The sequence below is a fragment of the Petaurus breviceps genome, unplaced genomic scaffold (assembly GCF_028583685.1).
Source record: "Petaurus breviceps papuanus isolate PSGF00001 unplaced genomic scaffold, PetGlider_PUasm1.0 90556, whole genome shotgun sequence".
NCBI classification, from domain to species: Eukaryota; Metazoa; Chordata; class Mammalia; order Diprotodontia; family Petauridae; genus Petaurus; species Petaurus breviceps.
The window spans coordinates 522,259-544,244 of record NW_027187273.1 but is presented as its reverse complement, the minus strand read 5'-3'; the positions used below and the strand labels follow the sequence as shown (position 1 = coordinate 544,244).

Here is a 21,986-nt window from a genome sequence, read left to right as displayed (position 1 = left end):
CCTTTCAACCCACCTTAGTCCAGCCAAACTTGCCTTGCTATTGTCACATACGACATTCCCCTTCCCCTCTTTGGACCTTTGCACTAGGCATGGCCTCCTGCCTAGGATGCATTCCCTTCTCAGCACTCACTACTTCTTAGAGAATTAGTACCTTCAGACTCAGCTCCAGCACCTTACTTGTCTCCCAGATATCTGTACCCTCCCCTCCAAAATTGCCTCATCTCTACTTTACTTGTACTTATGAATCTTCATGTTTTTTGACCAACAGTAAATCTCTTTAATGGCAAAAATTACTTTATTTTTGCCTTTAGGGCCTTCTGCATCTAGCATAGAATCTGGTACATATGGAACAATGTTAATTGATTGAAGCCAATGACAATTACATGGGAATATTTTGGAATTTGAGGTTGTTGGGGTTTTGGGGTTGTTGTTTTTTTTAACTTCTGAGGACATCCTCTCCCTGAGCATCATCACTCTAGACAATTCCAGCATCCCATTAATTCACATTGGGATGAAATGGCTATCCCAGTCTTACTTACTAATTAAAATGAACTCTGACTTCCCTTCTAGCTTTTTATGTAAGGATTTGGATGAAAGATGAATTTCTCTTGAAAAATTATTGCTATTATTTCTCTTTGCAGCCACCTCTGAAGCCCACCATGCCGAGCCGTCCCATTGCTCCTGCTCCACCTTCTACCCTGTCACTCCCCCCAAAGGTCCCAGGGCAAGTGACTGTTACGATGGAGAGTAGCATCCCTCAAGCTTCAGCCATTCCTGTGGCAACAATCAGCGGACAACAGGTTGTTTTATAAAATAAGATACCGGGCTATTCTTGATCTTCACTCATTGAACACCATTGTGGCATATTATATTGCATGTCACCTGTAAGACTCGAGATGGAAATATACTTGGCAGGTGAAGAGCTAGTAGGGGCAGAAATGAGTAGCACATTTTGCTGTTGTTTGTTTATTCTTACCTGTTGATAGTTACACTCTAGTGAGGCCAGAAGGGCTTCATAGCAGTAAGGAAGAGTGAGCAAAGAAGTGATCGGGGCAGAAATAAATTTTGTTTGGCCAGGATAAACACAATATATTGATAGCAGCATTGGAAATGTAGATAACTGTGTATTTAAAATTGCCACATCTTACGTGTATCTGCATGCATCCTACTAATTAATTAGGCCAGAAGCAGTTGATGACTTCTTAGAAAATTTATTAATTCCCTAATTCCGTGTAGTACTTGGCCTTTGCATGCTTGCTATCTGAAAGCAATTTTTGTTCACACAGAGGATTTACAATCAACTTTTAAGCTTTAAGCAAGCACATTAAATACCTTGTTACTCCTTTTTTGTTGTTGTTACAGGGACACCCCAGCAATTTGCATCATATTATGACAACAAATGTACAGATGTCCATCATTCGTAGTAGTGCACCTGGGCCCCCTCTTCACATTGGAGCTTCTCATTTACCTCGAGGTAAATTATGCCAGCTTTTGTCCCAAACGTTTGAATAGGACAACCAGACAGGCTTTTTATGATGGTGTGTAGAATGTTGCACAAAATATCTCAGAGTATTTTTTTCAAGGATAATGTTTCACACAATAGTTGTGTGAATTGAAATCATAGGTCTAGTGTCTATCCATAGTAGTTGAATGTAAATTCAAAACTATACCATATTTCTAGCATGTTCCAGTTTGTCTTTTGTCCTGAAGTATCAAGCAAATGAATGGCATGATATTGTTGTATACATTTTGTATATTTTCAGTCCTTTATAAAATCTACATAGCCTATCAGCATGGTTGACTTAAATTGATCTTATAACTTTCTTTACCACATACATGCTGTTCTGGTAATCACTTTTTGTAGCAGATGAAGTCAATTGAAAATAGGCCATTTTAGTCATCAAAAAAATGCAAATGATGGTACAGAAGCAAAAAAATAAAACAATTTTTAAGACATTTCTGTAGGCCAGTTTTATTTATAGATAGGCCATAAATCTTTTTGGTAAATTTTTTTTTGTCAGACACACATGCTTTTTTTTTTCCTCCAACTTGGAAAACATCCATAATAATAGAGGAATGGCTTAGACAGGAAGATCTGAGTTCAAATCCTGCCTCTGTGACTGAGCAAATAACAGAACCTCTCAGCAGCCTGAACTAGAAATTGCAGAGAAGGTAATGGCTTTGCGTTGGTATAAGGAATTTCCTCACCTAGGGTTTTCCTCTATCAGTGAAATTATAGGTCTAGTGTCTATCCATAGTAGTTAGTAAATACATGCCTTTTGAAGAGTAGAAGCATTTTAATATATTGGACTAGCTCGTACTTTCAGTTAAGTACTGAAGGTTTGTTGTTGTTCAGTTGTGTCTGATTCTACATGACCCATGGACGATGTCCATGGGTTTTTCTTGGCAGAGATACTGGAGTGGTTTGCCATTTCTTTCTCCAGTGTGTCTCCATTTTACAGATGAGGAACTGAGGCAAGTAGTAGTTAAGTGACTTGTGCAGAGTGACACAGCTAGTAAGTGTCTGAGGCTAGGTTTGAACACAGATCTTCCTGACTCTAGGCTTGCTGCTACATCTGCTGTACCACCTAACTTCCTGTAACTATGGTTACTTAGCCTATTGTCTTTTTTCTAGTGTTTTTTTTTCCTAATGAATGGAATTGGTATTAATTACATTTTTGAAACATGACAGATCATTTTATTAATTAAGAATGCAATTTCATCTTTTAGGTGCAGCTGCTGCTGCTGTGATGTCCAGTTCTAAGGTAACCACGGTCCTGAGGCCAACTTCACAGTTGCCAAATGCGGCTACAGCTCAGCCAGCAGTACAGCACATCATTCATCAGCCAATCCAGGCAGGTGATGGTCTTGGGAGGGTATTCAATCAGCAGACATATATTGAGTAATTGACCACTACTAGGTGCTCCAGGAAATAGAAAGAGAACTAAAACACAGTCTTGATTCTCCAAGAGTTTACATTCTAGTTGCAGAGAAAAGACATAACACAAGAGTTAAATATAGATCCTAGGTGTTAGAGGAGTTCAGAGGAAGGATAGAGAGACTGGGAAGTAGTGTGGTAGGTGAGAGCTGAAATAACTGAGACAACAAAGGTACAGGCTTCCAAACTTACCGATTTATTAAGCAATGCGTACCAGTTGCCCAACAAATTTGAGACCAGTAGCTTTCTCTAGCTTTGGCACTGGACCCAGAATACAAGGGAAGACAGATTTTTATGCATTAAAAACTATCAAATAAGATCAATTAATTAAAAGAACATAACCAGGATACAAAATTAGGTAATCTGATTTCTGATTGGAAGAAAGATTGGGGATTTTTCTAGTTGAGGTGGGGAAAGTGAATAGGTGCAATTCTCTTAAATTAGAAAGGTTTATATTCAGTTAAAGGAAGATAGAAATAATTACTGATTAAGCAGTACAGGCCAGTTTTCAGATAAAGCATATGGGTTGCTTGAAATGTATAATTGTGAGAAAACTCCTTGCATCAATCTTTGGATTTAACAGGATTTCTGATCAGCATAACCCAGCTCCTTAGCTAAGGGTCTCTAAGCAGCAGGTAGAAGTGGTCCAGCTTCCCAGACATGCAGGGCTAGGTTCAAACAGTTTGATAACATTTTCTCCCCACAACTGAATAAAGTTTTCACACAATTCAAAAATTGAAATAGATCCATAATTGAATAGAAAGGTTACCGAACTAGCTCCAGAATTGAGTTGCAAGATAGAGTCAATGTGGTTCCCTTAATTCCCACTACCACTTGAAGTTGTAATCCCCTCAGTAGCAGGACCTCATTGCCATACCTTGTGTCCAACAGCACTTGGTAGAGTGTTGACTTTAGAATCTGTTCTCTGCATAAGATGGGATTCCAGTATAAACCAGGTTAGCTGGAGGAAAAGATTTATATAAGAGAGCAGGTGATGAAATTGAAAGGGTAATTGTGTCATCGATTATACAAGACCTTAAATAAAATTTCATTTTACACTGTGGACAGTGAAGAGTTATTTCAGTTCTTTGAGCTGCTGATGAGTGTTAATACTTAAAGTCTTATTTTAGGGAGGTTATTAATCTGGTCACTTTGTAAAAAGATAAATTGGCAGGAGGAGAAACCAAAGACAGGAAAAATCAGGGGGAAATAATCACCTGAGGGCATAAGGGTCTGCATTAGCATGGTACAATGAGAGTGTAAAGAAAGGGACAAGTGGAAGAAACATTGTGGGCTAGGATCATAGGATCATACATTTATAGTAGGGCAGGGGCCTTAGAAGCCATTCAATCCAACTCCTCATTTTATAATAAGGAAATAGGTCCCGAGAAGTTAAAGGATTTGTTCCGAGTCATTCAGATTGTCATTTGCAGAACTAGGATCCAAGGTCAGGTCCTCCAATTCTTCTCCCTCCCTCTTCTCCTCTTGTTCCATACTACTTCCCAGGAAGAGGCAGAAATTAAACTTGACTCTTAAGGATTTGAGCTTAGGTGACTGATTAGACAATAAAATATTAGGAAGTCTCCACCTGGCTGTGGGGTAGAAAAAGGATAAGTGTAGTTTTAGACCTAATGCTAAAAGCTGTGGCTGGATATCCCCATGGAAATATCTAGCAGGTAGGAGCCACCCTGGACCTTTCCCATCCTTTTGAAGAATGGAGTCTGCCTTGAGAACTAAATGTTTGTTTTGTCTAGCTCTCTAGTGCAGTCTATTTGAAAAGAATCTTGTAATAGGACAGTTCTCAACAGGATGTCTATAAAGTTCCCCTTACAATAGGTAAATTACAAATCTTAGGACTAACTCAAGTTGTAAGAATCGCAAAGGAGAATTTTTATCATGGTTATATTTGGAAATTTGAATACAAAATTTTCCAAACAACATTTAGCCTCTGGAATTTTCTGGCTTTTGATGATACTATTTCCATCTATAACCACCCTGAAAATCAATATTTCCTTTTGGTTTCTGAATCGTGGACATTAAAGATCGCCAAGAAATACATTTGTTTTTCTGAGCTATCAAAGAATTCTCAGCTTGTCAGCTAAGTACAACATTATAAATTCCTTATTTTACTTTACATTTTTAAAATGACATATTTTTTTTTTCTATTTTCAGTCTCGTCCCCCAGTGACCACCTCAAATACCATCCCTCCTGCTGTGGTAGCAACTGTTTCAGCCACCAGAGCTCAGTCTCCAGTCATTACAACAACAGCAGCTCATGCTACTGATTCAACCCTTAGGTGAGTGGAGAACATGAAGACCAAAGTGATACTAAATTGAAAGAGGTGTATTTCATAATACTTTAAGAACTTGGTGAAAGGACTCAGCATGAGAAGAATATATTACTGTGTACTCTACTGTTATTCCTAGGCTGGGTTGGGCTCTTTAGAGGTGCTGTATGATCCAGTGACAAATGAATGAACTTATGAAATACAATCTTATTTCCAAGTCATCCATAAAACAATTTTGGCTGGATATCTTTAGGAAAGAATTTTTAATGAGTTCAGCTTTACATTGTTGTAAATTTTTTGTTAAATAAATTTGAGAATTGTTACATAACTGTAAGACTGAACTGGAGCACTTGAATAAATTATCTTCAAAAGTAGAATAATGTAAGTATGAGTTTCAAAAAGAGAGGACTCGGAAGGGTCAGCAAATTCTAAGTGTCATTTCATTTTCCCATCTAGCTGTTACTTCCCTGTAAATAAAAAGCACTAGTCTTGACTGAAATACATATATTCTGTGCTGCTGATAGAGATACTTTTTGAAAAATAGTCAACTACTAATTATAGGGAGTTATAGTATATAGAATTTGAAATCTACCAATAACCCTAAGCATCGTTTAAACTAGTAATTTTTGGGGTTTTTCCCCATTTAATTTTTCAACAGAGGCAATGAGAAACAAAAAAAGTTTAGCTCTTTATTTCAAGAACAGTGTAGATGCTTCCAACCTGTTGTGTAAAAGCAAATGAATTTAAAGACCACATAGACTGATGAATTGACCTGTCTTGAATTTTAGTACTTCTTTTTAAAGGGAGGGGGAGTGAAATGGTAATGTCCTGTCCACAATATAAGTGTAAAAAATAAAATTAAGTAAATATTTTTGCAAAGTATCATTTCATTTGTAGATTCATAGTTGAACACTATAATGTATAGACGTTAGTAAATCAAAAGTTTGAAAATATCCACCATCACACCAATGAAGATAATTATTTCTCTTTTAAGAATGTTAATGACACCTCAGTACAATTTGAAGAGTACAGTTTAGCTGGGTATTCATTTCAGTAATCTGGTCAGAGGCCTAATGTGGTTTAAAATAAGTTCTTTAGAAATCCAGAAAAATACAGCTTTCACTCTAATACAGCATAAATGAAAAAATACAAAGGTCTGCTATCTCTCACACTGAAGAGCTACGCCCATGAATCATGTCTTTGAGTAGTCTGTAAATAATGTCTTATGTGTTTTCAGTCGGCCAACCTTGTCTATCCAGCACCCACCTTCTGCAGCAATTAGTATTCAGCGTCCTGCCCAGTCAAGGGATGCAGCCACCAGAATCACATTACCGTCACATCCAGCTATCGGCACACCAAAACAGCAGCTTCATACCATGGCTCAGGTAAAACTCTAGGGCTCTTATTGGCTCCAGAACCAGAATGTGAAAGCCATTAGTCATGATCTGCTCCTTCTTAGAGTCTATTTGATTTTAAACTGGAACAGAATAGAAAATATTCCTGATGAGCACAATTTTGTGTTGTTTTGTTTACTCTTCTATAGAAGACTATCTTCAGTAGTGGCACACCAGTGGCAGCAGCAACTGTGGCACCCATTTTGGCCACCAACACCATTCCCTCAGCAACTACGGCTGGTAAATGTCAATATTTCATAGTGGTATTCCCACTTTTTCTTTAAAATAGTAGGAAAAGATGAAAGGGGTGGGGAGAAGAAAGAGAATTTAGAATTGAAAATTTTTAAAATATATTCTCTAAAAAGAAAAAAAAAAAGATTTTTTCCTTTTATTTTCTTTAACTGACTTTTCCTTGCCTACTTTGGAAAGGATGATTTGAGTATTTGAATTCTTGTTTGTTTCTAACTCATTGATGTTTCTCTGATTTGAAAATATGAGGATAGTAGAAATAGCTGTTTAGGATTTATTTTTTCTTTCCAGGATCTGTATCACACACACAAGCCCCCACAAGTACAATTGTCACTATGACCATGCCCTCGCATTCGTCTCATGCTACTGCAGTGACCACCTCAAATATTCCAGTTGGTAAGTGTCTTAGAGAGGGGGGAAAAGGGAAGTTTAAAAGAATTTTCTTAGGACATTCTGGTGAAGCCACTATTTTCTTGGTCAGTCTGTGTCAGTTTTAGCAGATGGCTCTAATTTATTTTTGTATTCTTTTGAAACATTTGAGGGTTGCAATAAGGAACACGTTGGAGGATAACTAAAACTTTTGACCAATCCTGAAACTTTGATATACTCATTAATCTTAATTTTCTTCCTCATTAACTCCTCTCCTTCAGCACACTCTCCAAAAGGTGTTGCAGCCAGTTCTTATATACTAAAGAATCAATAAGTTATATAACTGTTACTGAACTATAGTTGCTTAAAGCACTAAAACATATGGATAATGCAATAAAGGGTAGCACTGAACAGTGAGTAACCCAAATTCTAATTTGAGTAGTACCAGCTTAGGCCCGTTTATATTAACTAATCTGTGGTTAGTTTTATCTAGCTATAAAAGATGGTAAAAATTTTATTTAAAAATTGGTAGGCGCAACTGGGAAATAAGATATACAGGCACTGGGGCATAGAGATCCACCTTGCCTTACTGGAAAGTCGGAGGGGGATGAGGGAGGATATAGGAGAGAGCAGATTGGGGGAGGGGATAAACAGTGGGATCGCTGTTTTGGGGTGGTGGGTAGGGGAAACACGGGGAGAAAATTTGTAACTCAAAATCTTGTGGAAATGAATGTTGTAAACTAAAAAGTAAACATAAGATTTAAAAATTGGTAGGCAGATTCATTCTCTCTGCCTCAGTACTCTATACAAACCCAGAGTCCCAGCCTCCCTCCTGGGGTACCCCGGCACTAGCTGTGTGGTACTATGGGCTGCACCTCCTCTGTCCCATTAGAGACCTTCATTTCGTTGTATTGACTTTTTTCATCAAAATTCCTGTCGACCTGGTGGGGCGGAGCCAAGATGGCGGAGTAGAAGCACGACCCTCCTGCAGCTCCGGCTTCCACCCTCCCTAATCCATGTAAAAAGGGGACTCTAAACAAACTTTGGAGCTGCAGAACCCACAAAATGGCACAGAGAAGCTAACCTCCCGCTGAGAACAGCCCGGCAGGCCGGCCAGCGCAGCGCTCTGGGAGCCGAGCCCAGCCCCACGCTTAGGCTTTAGCCCCAGGGCGGGCCTGACCAGCCGCCAGCCAGAGGGACTCCAGATCAGCAGCAGCTGTGGCCGTTTCCAGATTTATCAACACATAGATGCGAAGGACAAGGTGAGAGGCCAGTGCATTCTGGACTTTGGGACCCAGTAAGTGGGAGTGAGTGGCTTTTACCCCCGGGGCGAGAAACCGCTGAGACTCCGGGCACAGCCTGCCAGCGCCACGTGGCGGCTTCAGCTCCTGGCCTGCAGAGTGTAGGGGGACCAAGCACCAGTCTGAGGGGTCATCGCTCTTGCTTTAACCTGCTTGGATCTGGATTGCAGTCTAGGGTGGAGGTCCTGGGGTGTGTGTCCAGCTTGCCAGAGCGTGTGGAGACCTCAGAGAGGGCACCCATCTAATACCTCCGGCAGCTGAGAAAACCCCAGCGTTTGGGACGAAAACTCCCCTGTCTGGTGGCAGAGTCCTACTGTGGCAAAAAGCCCAAAAGTCAAATCATTGAGTGGCAAAATGAGCAGGCAAAGGAAACAAAGCAGACAGAAGATTCCAACATTACACTCCTATTTTGGGGATAAGAAGGAGCAAGGCATGGAACAGGAGGAAATCAGTGAAGTCAGAACTCCTGCACCAAAAGCTTCAAAGGAAAATACAAGCTGGTTACAGGCCATAGAGGACCTTAAGAAGCAGATAAGAGAAGTGGAGGAAAAATTGGGAAGAGAAATGAGAACAATGCAAGAAAATTATGAAATGAGAGTCAACAGCCTGACTGAAGAAAATAATACCTTAAAAAACAGACTGATTCAAATGGCAAAGGAGGCTCAGAAAGGCAATGAGGAGAAGAATGCCTTAAAAAGTTGAATTTGCCAGATGGAAAAAGAATCTCAAAAGCTCAATGAGGAGAATCATTGCTTCAGAATTAGATTGGAGCAAATGGAAGCTAATGACTTTATGAGAAATCAAGATGCTGTTAAACAGATCCAAACAAATGAAAGAATAGAAGGCAATGTGAAATATCTCATGGGAAAAACCACTGACCTGGAAAATAGATCCAGGAGAGATAATTTAACAATTATTGGACTGCCTGAGAGCCATGACCAAAGTAAGAGCCTGGAAAGCATCCTCCAGGAAGTTCTCAAAGAAAACTGCCCTGATGTTTTAGAACGAGAGGGCAAAATAGTGGTTGAAAGAATCCACCGATCACCTCCTGAAAAAGATCCCAAAAAGAAAACTCCTAGGAATATTATAGCCAGGTTCCGGAATTCCCAGATTAAGGAGAGAATATTACAAGCAACCAGGAAGAAACAATTTGAATATTGTGGAAACACAATCAGGATAACCCAGGATCTGGCAGCTTCTACACTGAGGGATCGAAGGGCCTGGAATGTGATATTCCGGAGGTCAAGGGAGCTGGGATTAAAACCAAGAGTCACCTACCCAGCAAAACTGAGTATCCTGTTTCAGGGGAAAATATGGTCATTCAGTGGAATACAGGACTTTCAAGCATTCTTGCTGAAAAAACCAGAGTTGAATAGAAAATTTGACATTCAGATACAAGAAGCAAGAGAAGCATGAGAAGGTAAACAGGGAAAAGAAATCATAAGGAACTTATCAAAGTTGAACTATTTTTTTTTTTTTAAGCAATTGGGGTTGAGTGGCTTGCTCGGGGTTGCACGGCCAGTTGTTGTTTCTGGGTGTGGTGCTGGGTGTCTGGGCCCGGATTTGATCCGGGTCATCCCGGCACTGAGGCCGGTGCTCTTGCTTGCTGAGCCACTTGGCCGAAGTTGAACTATTAACATTCCTACATGGAAAAACAATAATTGTAACTTATGAAACTTTTCTCAGTAGTTGAAGGGATTAGAAATATATATATTATGTATATATATATATATATATATATATATATGTCTTTATATGAGGGTATGCAGGCATATGAATACATATGTGAATGTGTGTATATATGTTTATAGGTATACATAGATAGAGGGCACGGGACCAATTTAACAGGAAGGGATGATACTTAAAAGGTGAAATTAAGAGGTGAGAGGGATATAATGAGAGGAGATGGGGAGAGACAGAGTGGGGCAACTATCTCATACAGAAGAGGCAAGGGAAAATGGTTACAATGGAGGGGAAGAATAGGAAGGCAAAAGGGAATGGGTCAACCTTATTCCTATTGAATCTGGCTTGAGGAGGGAGGGAAATACACACTAAATAGGGGATCTCACCCTCCAGGAGAATGTGAGGGGGGATGATGGAAGGGAGGGCAGGCTGGGGGGGAGGGAAGTTGGAAGCACCCACTTTTGAAAAGGGACAGGATCAAAGTAGAGAATAGAACAAGTGGGATGTGTGATAGGAGGGAGGGAAATATAGTCAGTCTTTTACAATATATCTGCTATGTTATTGTTTTGCATTAGCCACACATGTACAACCTATACTGAACTGCTTATCTTCCCAGTAAGGGTGGGTGATAAGGGAGGAAGGGAATGAATCTGGAATTCAAAGTTTTAAAATCAAATGTTTAAATATATATACTATTATCAATATTGTTTTACATATAATTGGGAAATATAGAGATCCACCATGCCCTACTGGAAAAGTTGAAACGGGTATGGGAGAAAATATGGGAGAGAGCAGATCAGAGGTGGGGATATCCTGTGGGAATGCTGTTTTGGGGGGATGGGTGGGGGAAAAACGGGGAGAAAATTTGTAACTCAAAATCTGGCGGAAACGAATGATGTAAATCAGAAGTTAATAAAGCATTTAAAAAAAAATTGGTAGGCAAAAAAGGGTCTTATAGAGGACAAAAATTAGAATCACCTACTTAGAAAAGTATTGGTCTTTTACTCCTCAGAATCTATAGGTTTAAAATAGTAGATATACGGGGCGGTTAGGTGGTACAGTGAATAGAGCTCCGGCCCTGGAGTCAGGAAAACCTGTGTTCGGATCCGGCCTCAGACACTTTACACACACACACACACACACACACACACACACACACACACACACAAAACTAGCCATGTGACCTTGGGCAAGTCGCTTAACCCCAACTGCCCTCCAAAAAGCAAAAAGAAAAAAAAATAGTGGATATAAATAACTTGAATATTATATTATCCATTGAGACTTGAGGTCACTTTCTGGGAGTGTCACATACTTGGTTATTAATTTTTCTGCTATTTCTTTACCTGTCAGAATAACTATAGTATATTTAACATATAGACCAATCAGAAGGCCAAGGTGAAAGGGGATGAGAATCTAAACTAGAGTTGTGTCTATCAGTGGAGAGAAGGGGATATATATGTGAGATGTTGTGAAGGTTAGGAACAAGATTTGACAACAGATTGGATATGTGGGGTGTGTGTGACAGCGAGTTGTTAATTATGATACCATTGTGGTAGGGCTGTGGAACTAAGAAAATGGTGCTACCCTTAACAGTAATAGGGAATTTTAGAACTGGAGGGGTTTTGAGGGAAGCTAATGAGTTCTGTTTTGACATGAGTGATAATATTTACAGAACATCCAGTGTGAGATGGCCAGGAGGGAGTTGGAGAACATTAACAGAGAGCTAGGTATAGCCATTTCTCACTTAATGTAAGTGGCCCCACACCTCTGCAGAGAAGAGACTTCCCAAGCACTAAAGCCAGAACACCTGGCCAGGGGCTGCACCAGTGCTATTTGCAATGTGAATTTACTTAAAGTGAGGGTTTTCTGCGAATGGATATGGACCTCATTTATGTGTAGATGATAATTGAACCTATGGGAACTGATAAGATCACCAAGTGACAAAGTATTGAGTAAAAAGAAAAGGGGGACCAAGGACCCCCACAGAGCACGATATCTAAAGAAATAGAAAAAGACACAAGAATAGCTAGAAGAAAATCAAGAAGGAGTATTATCATGAAAACCTAGACAGGAAAAAATACCCAGGAGGAAACGACCATCTAAAGTGGCAGATGCTGCAGAGAGTTTAAGGGGGATCAAGTCTGAGAAAGAGACATTAGATTAGGCAGTAACCCTATTAAAGTGAGTGACATGGTTCATGACATAGACATACATTCACTTTTTCTCTTTTCTGGGTGAGCCTTCTTATCTCTGTTGGCTCTTTTTTGGGGGTTGGGGTTTGAGTTGAGGTATCCTGCCTCTCACAATGACCTCCTATCTAGTGCTATCCCTAAGGGTAACACTGTTACTCCTAGGATGAGGTCAGATGGTACAAGTGCTGAGGATATAGCCTTTTCTGTTGGCCCTGGCCCACTTATAAGAAACCTCAAACCTGAGACAATACCACTTCTGCTACTTTCTCATGTTCTAGTACTGCCTGCCCAGCAGTGAAGAAACTGGGGCTCACTCTACCATCTCTGGGCCTTGGTCCACCCAGTTATAAAGTTTTGTGTTAATTGGTACTTTAGATAAATTATATTATTATTCTGATATCTTTTAGCTCCTTAGAAATGCATGGCTGTGCCTAACACTAAAATATCAGTCGTTTTCCTCTCATTATAAAATTGTCCTTTTATAAAATTTAAAATGTCCTATTATAAAATTGTTCTTTTACTGCATGCCTTTGCATTAAGATGCAAATTAAAACTAATGATAAATTTTCAGGTACATCATATAAAACTGTAGGTATGATTGATTATGTTGGATGAACACCGTGAAAATCTTTTATAAGGACAGTTTGTTTTAGTGCTATCAATTTCAGTTTATCGTTTGCTTCCCTAAATTATCCTCAAATAACCACAGTAGAAGTAGTTGAAGAAATAACAACACTGATGGTCATATAAGCATCAGATTAGAACAGAACTGCCGCCTTTCATTTACATAGCTAATATTTCTGTAATACTGACTTTTTGTGTTTCTACCTATAAGATTTCATTAAATTCTAAGGACCCTGACGATTTCCACCAGTAGTTACCAAATAGCCCTTTAAAGAAAGAAATCTGCTACTTAACGTTCATTATCTTCTGATTCTCTCAATCTTTTGACTAGTTGTGAATAAAAATTTCTTCTGTGATTCGATCTTATACCTTTGATCTTACTCTAGTAAACTGTATGTTTGTTTGATAAGTTTGCTTTTTATAAGACCTGTTGGGCTTTATCTTTTTATTCTTTTATTTTGAACACACCAGAGAAAGAGAGCGAGAGTATTTCCATATTCGCAACAGAATATAAAAAGGATTGCATATAAAGCTATGAGTTTCCATTTCATATTGCTTGGTTTTCTTTTAAAGTACACAATAAATTTTGTGCATCATTTTCAAAAACTGTCCTGTTTGTCTATATTTCCTTTTGTTCTGCACATTTAAAAAAATATTTCAGTGGTCCTCTTTTTTTGGCATCAGTCTTCCTAACTCCACCCATCCCCATCTAAGAAAAGCACTAAAAGAAAAAAAACTTGTAAAAAAAAAATTAGCAAAGTCAAGCGAAATGAATCCATATCATGACCATGTTCAGAAATATAGTATTTCTCTTAGTGTACTTTGAGTGTACATCACTCCTCTTTCATGGGGTGTGTTTAACATTTTTTACTATAGGTCTTCTGGAGACATGATTGATCATTTTGCATCAATCAGAGCTAAGTCTTTTCAAAGTTGTCTTTCTTTACATTGTGTTGACCTCAAAAAAATTGTATTCTTTGTTCTGCTCACTTCATTCTATATCAGTTCATACAACCCAGGATTTTCTATAGTTGTCTTGCCATTTCATTATTATTTCAGTAATTTTACTTTCATGTACCACACTTTGTTCAACCATTCCCCAGTTGACAGTCTGACCCTTAGAGTCTAGTTGTTTTGTTTATTTTTTCTCTTAAATTCTCTTTCAGGACCAGGAAATTTGTTTTGTATGCAAACATTCCCTCTTTATCTTCCCTCTTGATTATGCCTCCCATCTCTACATTTTCACTGTCCTTTGATGTATTCACACATGTGGTTATCTGTCTATGTAAAGCCCTGTTTTGTCCATTTCAGATAGCTTGCTGTCCTCACTACCTCATCTTGGCTTATATCCCCTGTCTTCATTCCACCGCATCTATGAGAAGTAGAAAGTTCTGTTCCCTTCTGTTCATCTACCCTAGTGTATTCCTTTTATTCTCTTTTCTCTTCCCCCTCTTCAGATCTTTAGACTAGAACCAGTCCACCCTCAGGACCACTGTTTTTACTTTTTTAGCTCCCTAAATACTCTTTGAAGACATTTAAGTTCTGAAGGGATACTTGTTTTTCTCCCCAGTAATAGAATTACATTATCAAAAAGCTCCTTCCTGTTGCTCAAATAAATTTACCTTTCTTGGTTTCTCTGAATTCTTGTGTTTGTATTTCAGTGTTCCTCCTAAATTTTGATCTTTTCATCAGAAATGCTTGAATGTCAAATGCTCTATTCATTGTCTTCTTTTCCCCTATAGAATTATACTTTGCTTTGTTGGGGAAATTATTCTTGGTTGTAAGTCTCAATCTTTTGCCTTTTATATTCCAAGGTCTTTTCTCTTTTACAATAGAAACTGCCAAATCTTGTGATCCCTGTAAAGGTTCCCTGGTATTTCAATTCCTTCTTTCTGTGTGTTTGCATTGTTTTTCCTTTGCTGTGGAAACTTTATGTTTTGACTTTGATATTCCTGGAATAGAGCATCATAACATTGTACCATATTACTATACATCCAGTACAGAGATATCTCCCTCGTTTGAAAGGAGACTAGTTACTGCCTTTAAAATATACCTTGTTTTTTCCCTTTTCAACTCCACAAACACTTATTAAATGCATACTGTGGGAAAGGCACTGGTGGGTACTGGGGATAAAAAATGCCTTCCCTCAAGGAATTTACATCTAGTTGGGAGTTATGTCATATACAAGTAATGTGCATAGAGGTCAAACAGGTGTAAGGGCATATGAATCACTTGTAGGTGAGTTAGATTCAAGATAGTCATCTTGGAGGAAGTAGCCTCTGAATTGGGCCTAATGTATAAAGGGGTGTTTCGTCAGCTTAATAAAAGGAAGAAGTTAACATTCTATTCTAAGCATAGAAAAGGTTGCTTCCAGGAGGTGTGGAAACAGGAGAGAAGGCAAGACAAAGTCAAGGAACAGTGAATAATGTAGCTTTAGTGCAACAAAGGAGACAAAGGTAAATATGAACCAAATTAGATTGAAAAGGTAGCCAGGAACACAGATGAGTACCAGCCTCATAAGTCATATTTCAGTAATACTTTAAGGTTTACAAAACATTTGCCTCACAACTGGTCTTCAATTAAGTATTTTACAGATAAGGAAACCAAGAATTATACAGATTAAATGACTTAACCACAGTCACACATCCCACTAGGATCAGGAACCAAAACTAGAATTGAGGTCTCTCTTGATTCCAGCCTAGTTTTCATTATTCCATGTTGTCTGAGTTTGTTTATTTAGAAAACAAAGGAGAACCACGCAAGTTCTTTGAGCAAGGGAGAATATAATTTGGTATTTACATTAGGAACATTCCTTTGGGATGTGAAGGAATGGTTGGAGAGACTGGAGGCAGGAGGCCAAGTTGAAGGTCTCTTCAACTTTATCCAGAGTCTTCAGCTGAAAAAGATCATCTTACAGGTTGTCTGGTACATCCTGTACCTGAACAGTAATTCTAGCTTCAGCATCCCATCAGGTGGTCATCCAGGTTTCATTTGACAGTCTCTAGTGATGGGGAATTCACCAGTGTAGAAGTAGCACATTCCAGTTTTGAACAGCAGTAGTTTTTTTATACACACGCACACATGTTTGTGTGCATATATGTAGATAGGTAAATAGATATATCTTCATATACATCTTTATATTGAACTGCATTTTACCTTTCTGCAACTTCCACTCATTGGCACTAATTTTGCCTTCTGAGATTAAATAAAACAAGTCTAATCGTTTTTCTTGAAAACGACTATCACGGTCTCCTCAGTCTTAACATTCCCAGTTCCTGTGGCTGATCTTGTATGGAACAATTTCCAATCTCACAAGCCTGGATGCCCTTCTCCAGTTTGTCAATGTTCTTGCTAAACTGTGATATTGTGAACTGTGCACAATACTGGTGGTCTGACCAAGGTTACAGTGAAACCAGCAGCATTCATACTATGCCTAATTTTAATGTAGCCTAGGATCTCATTATTTATTTCGATTGGGTACTGACATTGAGTTTTAAGCCACTAAAACCCCTAAATCCTTTTCATATGAACTGTCATCTAGCCAAGTTTCCTCCCATCCTGTTAATTGTATAATTTATTTTATAAAAAAAATTCAAATGTAGGACTTCATTAATCCTTATTAAATTTTGTCTTACTAGATTTAGATTTGCCCCATTGTTCTAGCTTGTTGAAATCTTTTGGTGTCCCATTTCTGTTGTCTAACTCTTTTGCTTTAAAAGTGGGTGAAAGGGACACTGCAATGATCTTCATATTTTTTGGTCTCAAGACCCGTTTACATTCATTTTTTTTTTTTGGAGGGGGAAGGCAGGGCAATTGGGGTTAAGTGACTTGCTCAAGGTCACACAGCTAGTAAGTGTGATCAAGTGTCTGAGGCCAGATTTGAACTCAGGTCCTCCTGACTCCAGGGCCAGTGCTCTATTCACTACGCAACCTACCGTGTTTCCCCGATAATAAGACACTGTCTTTTTATATTTTTTTGGAAGGAAAAACACCAGAGGGCTTATTTTCAGGGGAGGGCTTATGTTGTCCTGCCTCAGCTCTCCTCCGCGACACTGCTCTCAATGGCGCCAGCAAGCAAATCACTGGGGAAGAACAGGATGACGCGCTCACTGCTGCAGCTCTGATTGGATGCAGCTCGGAGCGCGGAGTGCGTTTCACCCGGGGCGGGGGAATGGTGCATACAGAGGGCACCGTAATGTAGCATCTAGCGCAGGGGATCACCTTCACTACAGTAGCAATCTCAATAGGGCTTATTTTCGGGGGAAGGCTTATTTTAGAGGAATCTTACACAGTAAGGGGAGGGCTTATTTTCGGGATAGGTCTTATTATCGGGGAAACATGGTAGCCGCCCCAAGACCCTTTTACATTCTTAACAATTATTGAGGACCCCTAAAGATCTTTTGCTCATGAGTGTTATTATTGATATTACCTATATAGAAATTAAAATGTCTTAGTATTGTTAAGAAAACAGTTTTGACTCACAGACCACTTAAAAGGGCTTTAGAGACTCCAAAGGAGACTTTGAACCACATTTTTAGAACCACCGTAATAAAAGATTTTTGAGCATTAATGACAGTTATTAGAATTTTTTTCCTTGCCCCTTGTTAGTAAAGTAATTGTGCTCCACATGCTTGCCCAAGGGATTCAGGTGTTTCTACTAGACATTACTAGTACTGTTTTCCTTGAGAATAATAAATGAAGGCTCTGTTTTATTTTCTTCATAGCTAAAGTAGTCCCTCAGCAGATCACACACACTTCTCCCCGAATCCAGCCAGATTATCCAACGGAGAGAAGTAGCCTTATCCCTATACCTGGACATCGAGCCTCTCCAAATCCTGTTGCAATGGAAACCAGAAATGACAACAGGTAAGTGTAAAAGCTTCATACATACTTGAGTTGGTTTTTTTTTCATCGTTATGGTATTTTAAAATCAGAACACACAAAATAGCATGTAGATTTTAGATGTTGGTGTTGTGCATATGGGACTGTTTTAGTAAAACTCCCCTGGATTACTTACAAATTTCCTTGTATAAGAAATGTCACTGGTCACATGGGATATGTATATGGTTTTAAAATATTTAGTCAAAAATACCAAAATCTAGGGGCGGCCAGGTAACAGTGACTAAGAGCAACAGCCCCAGAGTCGGGATGACCTGGGGATCGAATCCGGGCTCAGACACTTAGCACCCACCCAGAAACACCTGGCTGTGTAACCTTGAGTAAGTTACTTAACCCCAATTGCTTAGGGGCGGCCAGGTGGTGCGGTGAGTAAGAGCACCAGCTCCAGTGTCGGGATGACCTGGATCAAATCCGGGCTCAGATACTCAGCACCACACCCAGAAATAACTGGCCGTGTAACCTTGAGCAAGTTACTTAACCCCAATTGCTTAAAAAAAAATTTTTTTTTTAAATCTAGACATTTTAAGGTAGTACATTAAGCTTGAGCAGATGATTGAGAATATATTTCACAAAATCCCACAAGTAACAATAACAATGAATACTAAAAAGTTTTTACATGACAGCAGGAGTCAGTTAAAAATATTATTTATATTTTAACTATGATAGTTCAATCTAGTAGATATATATGAATATATATGTATATATATATATACACACACACACACACATAAATTTTAAGTAGGAAGTATCAGATTACTTAAATGTTACTTAGAAGCTTTTAATTTAACATTTTTAGAGCCAAACAGTTCACTTAGATGTTTTATAGGTATAAAGGTTTTTATCTCTAGAGGCTTATGATCTAAGGCCTGGATCCCTTAATGGTCCATCTTGAACCTCCTTGGTGGTTACTCTTCCATGTCCCTAGTCATATATTCCTTGTCAATGTACAGACACACTCAGAAACAGCCTGTTAACCATCACAAATCATGAAACTTAAGGGAAATCATAGGTACCTTCTCATTAGGAAAATATCATGGACCTCTTATTCTGAGGCTAGTGAAACAAAACTGACATCAAAATTTTTATAGTGAACAGAATTTGCTGAATGTTTTGGGCCTTGTGCTTTTATCAACTTTTTCATCTATATTTTCTTCTTTTGAGGGGGAAAGTCAGGGCAATTGGGGTTAAGTGACTTGTCCACAGTCACACAGCAAGTTGTGTCAAATGTCTGAGGTCAGATTTGAACTCAGGACCTTCTGACCCCAGGGCCAGTACTCTATTCACAGCGACACCTAGCTGCCCCTTCTTGTGAAACTTTTAAGAAGTGGCACAGCATGGGGTGGCTAGGTGGCATAGTGAATAGAGCACCAGCCTTGGAGTCAGGAGGACCTGAGTTCAAATCTGACCTCAGACACTTAACACAAAACTATCCGTGTGACCTTGGGCAAGTTACTTAACTCCAATTGCCCTACCTTACCCCCTCAAAAAAGCAAAAAAAACAAAAAAAGTGGCACAGCTTTTTAAAAATTTGTTTTAAAGGAATAAACACTGAGAGGGACTTTTTAAAAAGAATACATTTTAAAAGAATACATTTCTGTGATAAATGATAGAAACCATTCAAGATCAAAGGTATAGCTGTAATTACAGTGAGACCATAGGAGTGAAATGGCTTCAAAAGAGAGCTGAGCATTCAAAAGATTGAAACATGAACAGGAAGAAATGAACAATTTTGGTTGATAGGAACCAAGTTTTCTGAGTTGTCCATAAACAAAATGAGAAAATACTTCAGGCCAGTAGTGTATTGGTGTAGTGTTTGGGGGCAAAGTAATACCCTTCCTGGAACTGAGGGAGGGGGTGACTGAATAAGCATGTGGAATATTTAAGAATTTTTCTTTTCTACCTCTAGGCAATCTGTTCCTGTCCAGTTCCAATACTTTTTGCCAACATATCCACCCTCTGCGTACCCTTTGACTGCACACACATATACCCCCATCACAAGTTCAGTGTCCACTATCCGACAATATCCAGGTAAGGACTATTCCCTTAAATTTTTTCTAAATGTTATAGTTTTCATGTACATAGATTAGGCCTTACTGGATCAGGCAGGGACTGAGAGGGAGTTTTGGAGCACTTGAAACTTTAGGGTATTAGTTCTTAAGGCTCAAATGTGGATTTTAAGGAAGGGCAACACAGCCCATAGAGCAAACTGATCATGTAGCTACAGTTTGCTGATAACAACTGACCTGGAACGAAGTGGTAATGCAGCTACAAGGTATGGTCTCTGTCTACTTCATAGATGCTTATGAGGTCAATTTTTTCCTATTTCTGAAAGACAAAGCATGAAGATTCTGGGAAATAACCAGCCCAGCATAAATAAATGTAGCCTGGTTACTAGGGTTGTGTGAATAACTCTTTTTATTCAAGGGTAAACAGGGGAAGCTGGCACCTTTTCCAAAACATTCTGCCATAAGATAAAGATAATTCCCCCTCCTTGGAAACTAGGTAGAAGAATATGTAGTGTGGATGTAGAATTAAAAGACAGCCTGGGTTCACATCCTGCCCCTGACCTCACTACGTGACTTTGGACAAATCACTTAATCTCTCTGAGCTTCAGTTTTCTCACCTGGCAAAGGGGTACAATAATAGTATTATGGTAATATAGAATGATACAAATATTATATATAGTGTCTGACACTTACCATCTGTGTGACTCTGGGCAAGTCACTTAATTTCTGCTTGCCTCAGTGTCCCCAGCTGAAAAATGAGGATAATAATAGCACCTGCTTCCCCAGGTGGTTGTGTGAGGATCGGATGAGAGAGCAATTGTGAAGCACAGTGCCTGGCGCATATAGGCACTTTATAAATTCTTGTTTTCTTTTCCAGCCTGTTTCCTTCAATGATTGTTGGAAGCACAAATTAAATTTGATAACGTGTATAGACTGTTTTGTAAGCCCTTCAGTTCCCACTAAATGTTCCCTAATATGCTGCTGCTGCTGCTAATGATGCCAATTACAAGCAAATAGTTAAGCACGTATACCCAGATTGGTGTGCAGTATCTTTAGTGCCTTATGGCTGTACCATATTAGTCCATCAGGCATCATTTCCCATTCCCAACACTATGCATATCTTTTCCTGTCCCCATAGAGAAAAGGGTAAAGTTTGACCAACTTTAATCATTATTACAGAAAAATTAATTTTATCCTCCTGTTTTTAAATACTAGTTAAAAGTATTCAAATGCTAGCTGAAATATCTACATGTTAGACATAATCATGCATAATATCACTGGCTCTGTGGACATAATGCAAAAAAAATCTAAAAGAGGTATCTTTAATTACCTAAATTATATAGACACAAGACACTTGATCATCTGTCAAATTGATTTTTATCAGATTATAACATTACCAAAATCTGGTGATAGTCATTAGATGGTTTTTCTTGTGCTATCAAACTGTAATTTTCAGTGCTTCTCTGGTGCTTTTGCTTCACTTTTTTTAAACACTGAAGTCACTTTCCAATAACACTTCCCCCCATAACAAAGTACAATTAAATAAATCAAATCAGTGCATAACACGCTGGTCCTACCTGACAGCACATACCTCTCGCCATCCCAGTAATCTGCCCTGTGAAGTCGTAACTAGTCAGTACATGAGTCAGAGTTCTTAGGGCCTTCACTGTTGTTTTCCTTTGCATCACAGTGGTCATCATATAAACTGTTCTCCTAGTTCTGTTTACTTCCTTAAGGGACTTTGGTTTTTGTCTCAGTATCCCCTCGTGTCTGGCACATAGTAGACACCTAATGAATACATGCTGGTTGATTGTATTAGTTCTTATAAGTCTACCTGTGTTTCCCTGAAATTCTTCTCTGAATTCTTCATATTAAGTTGTTTCTTAAGGTATAATAATATCCTATTCTATTATATACCACAGTTTTGTTCAGCTATGGGTTGGACACCTAATTTGTTTCTAAATTACTTGATATAGCAGAAGTTGCTATAAATATTTGTGTGTATATGAGATCTTTTTATCAACTTTTGACCTCCTTGGTGAG

The 21,986-nt window shown here is 38.8% G+C and overlaps 1 protein-coding gene across 9 annotated transcripts in view; it reads left to right on the top strand.

The window, feature by feature from the left end:
• The window catches only part of SAP130 (Sin3A associated protein 130), a 58,127-nt gene that overhangs the window by 18,790 nt on the left and 17,351 nt on the right, over positions 1–21,986 (top strand). For 8 of the 9 annotated variants that reach the window (XM_069063346.1, XM_069063345.1, XM_069063344.1 and 5 more), the window contains exons 4-12: positions 642–800; positions 1,363–1,474; positions 2,731–2,855; positions 5,111–5,235; positions 6,464–6,611; positions 6,770–6,860; positions 7,161–7,265; positions 17,763–17,904; positions 19,844–19,965. In XM_069063346.1, the coding sequence (XP_068919447.1) occupies positions 642–800; positions 1,363–1,474; positions 2,731–2,855; positions 5,111–5,235; positions 6,464–6,611; positions 6,770–6,860; positions 7,161–7,265; positions 17,763–17,904; positions 19,844–19,965 (1,129 nt within the window). The remainder of the gene's footprint in view (positions 1–641; positions 801–1,362; positions 1,475–2,730; positions 2,856–5,110; positions 5,236–6,463; positions 6,612–6,769; positions 6,861–7,160; positions 7,266–17,762; positions 17,905–19,843; positions 19,966–21,986) is intronic. The other variant, XM_069063342.1, reaches the window with a different exon arrangement.